We start from the raw sequence: 3,495 nt of genomic DNA, 5'->3' as shown, positions 1-3,495 counted from the left end.
GAAACCAAAAACAGTTTCTCATCAGGGAAAGTTCCCCTTATGACTGGCTCAAGTTCCTTTTCACATTTTTGCCCTTCATTTAGCCTCGACAAGTGATTTGCTACTTGGTTTTCAGATCCTTTCCTATCCTTTATTTCCATATCAAACTCTTGTAGGAGAAGGACCAACCTAATTAGCTTGGGCTTTGAATCTTTCTTTTCCACCAAATATTTAATGGGAGAATGGCCAGTGTACACAATGACCTTAGTGCCTACCAGATATGACCTGAATTTGTCAAAGGCAAACACCACAGCTAACAGTTCCTTTTCAGTCACTGTGTAATTTAATTGGGCTCTATTCAAGGTTCGTCTGGCATAGTAAATAGAGTGAAAAACTCTATTTTTTCTTTGGCCTAACACAGTCCCTACTGCCCGGTCACTTGCATCACACATTAATTCAAATGGCAGTGACCAGTCAGGGGCTATTATGATGGGAGGAGAAATCAATTTCTGTTTTAGCTCCTCAAAGGCTTTGAGACAAGCCTCATCAAAATAGAAGGGTGTGTTAATTTCAAGCAAATGGCTAAGAGTCTTAGAAGTTTTGGAAAAATCCTTTATAAACCTCCTATAAAAACCAGCATGTCCAAGGAAGGATCTAATTCCCTTTATGTTAACAGGAGGTGGCAATTTCTCAATCTGATCTATCTTGGCCTTATCAACCTCTAAACCAGCCTTAGAGATCCTATGTCCTAACACTATGCCTTCCCTCACCATAAAGTGACACTTCTCCCAATTGAGAACAAGATTTGTCTCCTCACATCTCTCTAACACTTTTCCCAAGTTTTCCAAGCATTCTTGATATGAGTCACCAAAAACACTGAAGTAATCCATGACGACTTCTACAAATTGCTCTATCATATCTGTAAAAATGGTCATCATGCACCTTTGAAAGGTGGCTGGTGCATTGCACAACCCAAATGACATTCTCCTAAAGGCAAAAATGCCATAGGGACAAGTAAAGGTGGTTTTTGGCTGGTCCTCAGGGGCTAAGGCTCTTTGATTATAACCTGAATAGCAATCTAAAAAATAATAAAACTCCCTACCAGCCAATCTATCTAACATCTGGTCAATAAAGGGCAAGGGAAAATGGTCTTTCCTAGTGGCTTTGTTGAGTTTTCTGTAATCCATACAGATCCTCCAACCAGTGACAGTCCTAGTGGGTATTAATTCTTTCTTCTCATTTTTCACAACAGTGATCCCACCCTTTTTAGGAACACACTGCACCGGGCTGACCCAGATGCTGTCAGAAACAGGGTATACTACCCCAACATCCAGCCACTTAATAATTTCTTTCTTGACTACCTCTTTCATAATGGGATTAAGTCTCCTTTGCTGCTCCCTAGAGCTGCTGTTTGGGTCAGTCAAAAGAATTTTTTGCATACAGTAAGAGGGGCTAATGCCTTTTATATCTGCTAAAGACCAACCTATAGCCCTCTTAAATTTTTTTAACATAGCCAACAACTGTTCTTCCTCTAAAACAGTTAGCAGATTGGACACTATGACAGGCAAAGTGTCTTTTTCTCCTAAATAAGCATACCTAAGGTGACTAGGCAGAGGCTTGAGCTCTAACACAGGGGGATCTTCAATTGAAGGTTTGAGAATTTTTAACCCTCTCTTGGCTAATTCTAATGACTCAAATTTTTTATTTTTCCAAACTAATTCAGACCTGGAATTTAACCATTTCACAGCTTCATCTGAATCAGTGTGACTTAACTCTAGACCCTCACAAACCGAAACTCTCATTGAGTCCAATGCAATTTCTTGTAAAAAAAATTCTTTCACCACACAATCTATGATATCTAGCCTAGAACATTCTTCTATGTCTCTTGTGTATTTTATGGCTTTCTAGATATTAAATTTAACTTGCTCCCCGTTTACATTCATTGCCAACTCCCCCTCTTTAACATCTATTACAGCCCCACCAGTGGCTAAGAAAGCCGTTCCCAAAATAAATGGAACCTCTCGGTCTTCCTCATAGTCCAAAATTATAAAATCAGCTGGTAGAATAAATTTATCTACCTTCACCGAGACATTTTCTACTTTCCCTTCAGGATAAACTAGGGACCTATCAGCCAACTGTAAAGTGACAGTGGTAGGATTAGGCTTTCCTACTTTCAGCTTTTTATACACACTCAGAGGCATTAAATTGATACTAGCACCTAAATCACATAATGCTCTGCCTATGTAATGGTCTCATATGGTGCATGGGATTGTAAAACTTCCTGGATCTCCTAGTTTAGGAGGTATCTTGCTAAGCAAATATTAACTGCTCTCTTGTGTAAGAGCAACAGTCTCAAACTCTTCTAGCCTCCTTTTTCTTGAAAGAATTTCTTTCATGAATTTCACATAAGTGGGCATTTGTTCTAATGCATCCACAAATGGAATGTTGACATGCAACTGTTTTAGGAGGTCTAGAAATTTCCTAAACTGAGTGTCTTGCTTCTGTTTTTGCAGCCTTTGAGGAAAAGGTGGTGGGGGTCTGTTTTTGACAACTGGTGTCTCAACATTGGGCTTAAATGCTTGACCCTTTTGATTGGCTTTTTCCATGGAAATATTCCCTAAAGGCTCATCTATAGGGTTCTGATTGTCTGGTCCGATAAACACTTTCTAACATGCTTGATAACATTTAATGTTAGGAACTAAAAAAATTGTATTATGGATGATGAAGTTGAAGCATAATGTTCTCTTACGTTGTTTCACTTTCTTTGACTGCTAGGGAATAATATTCCATGCTAATAATACTATAACCGAAGTTAACTTTTGAACTTCTACTCTTGCAGCAACTACACTGTGAATTACCTGATGCAATTGTACGCCAAATAGCCAATTGTGGGCACCTTCCTCATGTGGAAAGACCTGATACTACTATCAAATTAATTGCTGAATTTTTGCAGAAGGTGTAACATATCTTTGCCCTTCTCTAACAAAGAAGGCAACTTAGCAATTGACTTTTGGCAAACCAGCTGGTGATTTTTATTACATGGGGTTGATCTTTTTATTATGAGGAAAAAACAAACGTGGAACCAAGTAGTTGCAATTTTTGCACATGCTCCGAAGTTCACACTGAGAGATGTGAACTCTTTGTTCTTGACTGGTTTTGATTGTACTTCACACGTGATTTTGAAATGGCAGTGTTATTTGGTTTAATTTTTTTATTTTATTTTTATATTGGATTAAGTGAATTTTAAGTTTTATAATTGATCTTTTCTAAATTGATTTTTGGCCCGCGGGCTGGCCCTAACCCGTGGGGTTATATAATTTTTTGGCCCGCGTGGGCTGTTTAATATATGGGCTTTTTGGCCCTGCGGGTTTTTTGGCTCTGGCCCGAGTGGGTTAGGGCCTAACGGGGCGGGATGGCCCGTTTTGACGGCTCTACTTGTGGCTTTGTGAGGAGCTTAAAGACATAAAACGTAATGAAAAGGCGTTGTCTTTTATTGTATGCTTATGAAGTATGGAT

General features: G+C 38.9%; 1 protein-coding gene across 1 annotated transcript; it reads right to left on the bottom strand.

The window, feature by feature from the left end:
* Positions 1-1,883: 1,883 nt before the first annotated feature.
* LOC133290339 (uncharacterized) lies at positions 1,884-2,585 on the bottom strand. Its single transcript, XM_061488414.1, has 2 exons — positions 2,306-2,585; positions 1,884-2,197 (listed from the first exon to the last, which is right to left on the bottom strand). The coding sequence occupies exons 1-2, from the start codon at positions 2,583-2,585 to the stop codon at positions 1,884-1,886; spliced, it is 594 nt and encodes a 197-aa protein (XP_061344398.1).
* Positions 2,586-3,495: the final 910 nt, after the last annotated feature.

This window comes from Gastrolobium bilobum, unplaced genomic scaffold (genome assembly GCF_033153095.1).
Source record: "Gastrolobium bilobum isolate Gb01-03AN ecotype WA unplaced genomic scaffold, APGP_CSIRO_Gbil_v1 utg196412, whole genome shotgun sequence".
In the NCBI taxonomy this organism is placed as follows: Eukaryota; Viridiplantae; Streptophyta; class Magnoliopsida; order Fabales; family Fabaceae; genus Gastrolobium; species Gastrolobium bilobum.
The sequence above is the reverse complement of the archived record's forward strand: the minus strand, read 5'-3'. Positions and strand labels throughout refer to the sequence as shown.

Coding starts and splice junctions, on each gene's coding strand:
- LOC133290339 (XM_061488414.1), bottom strand. CDS start 2,585: ATGGAAAAAGCCAATCAAAAGGGTCAAGCATTTAAGCCCAATGTTGAG. Junction 2,198..2,305: donor TGCTCTTACACAAGAGAGCA/GTTAATATTTGC, acceptor TATGTGATTTAG/GTGCTAGTATCAATTTAATG.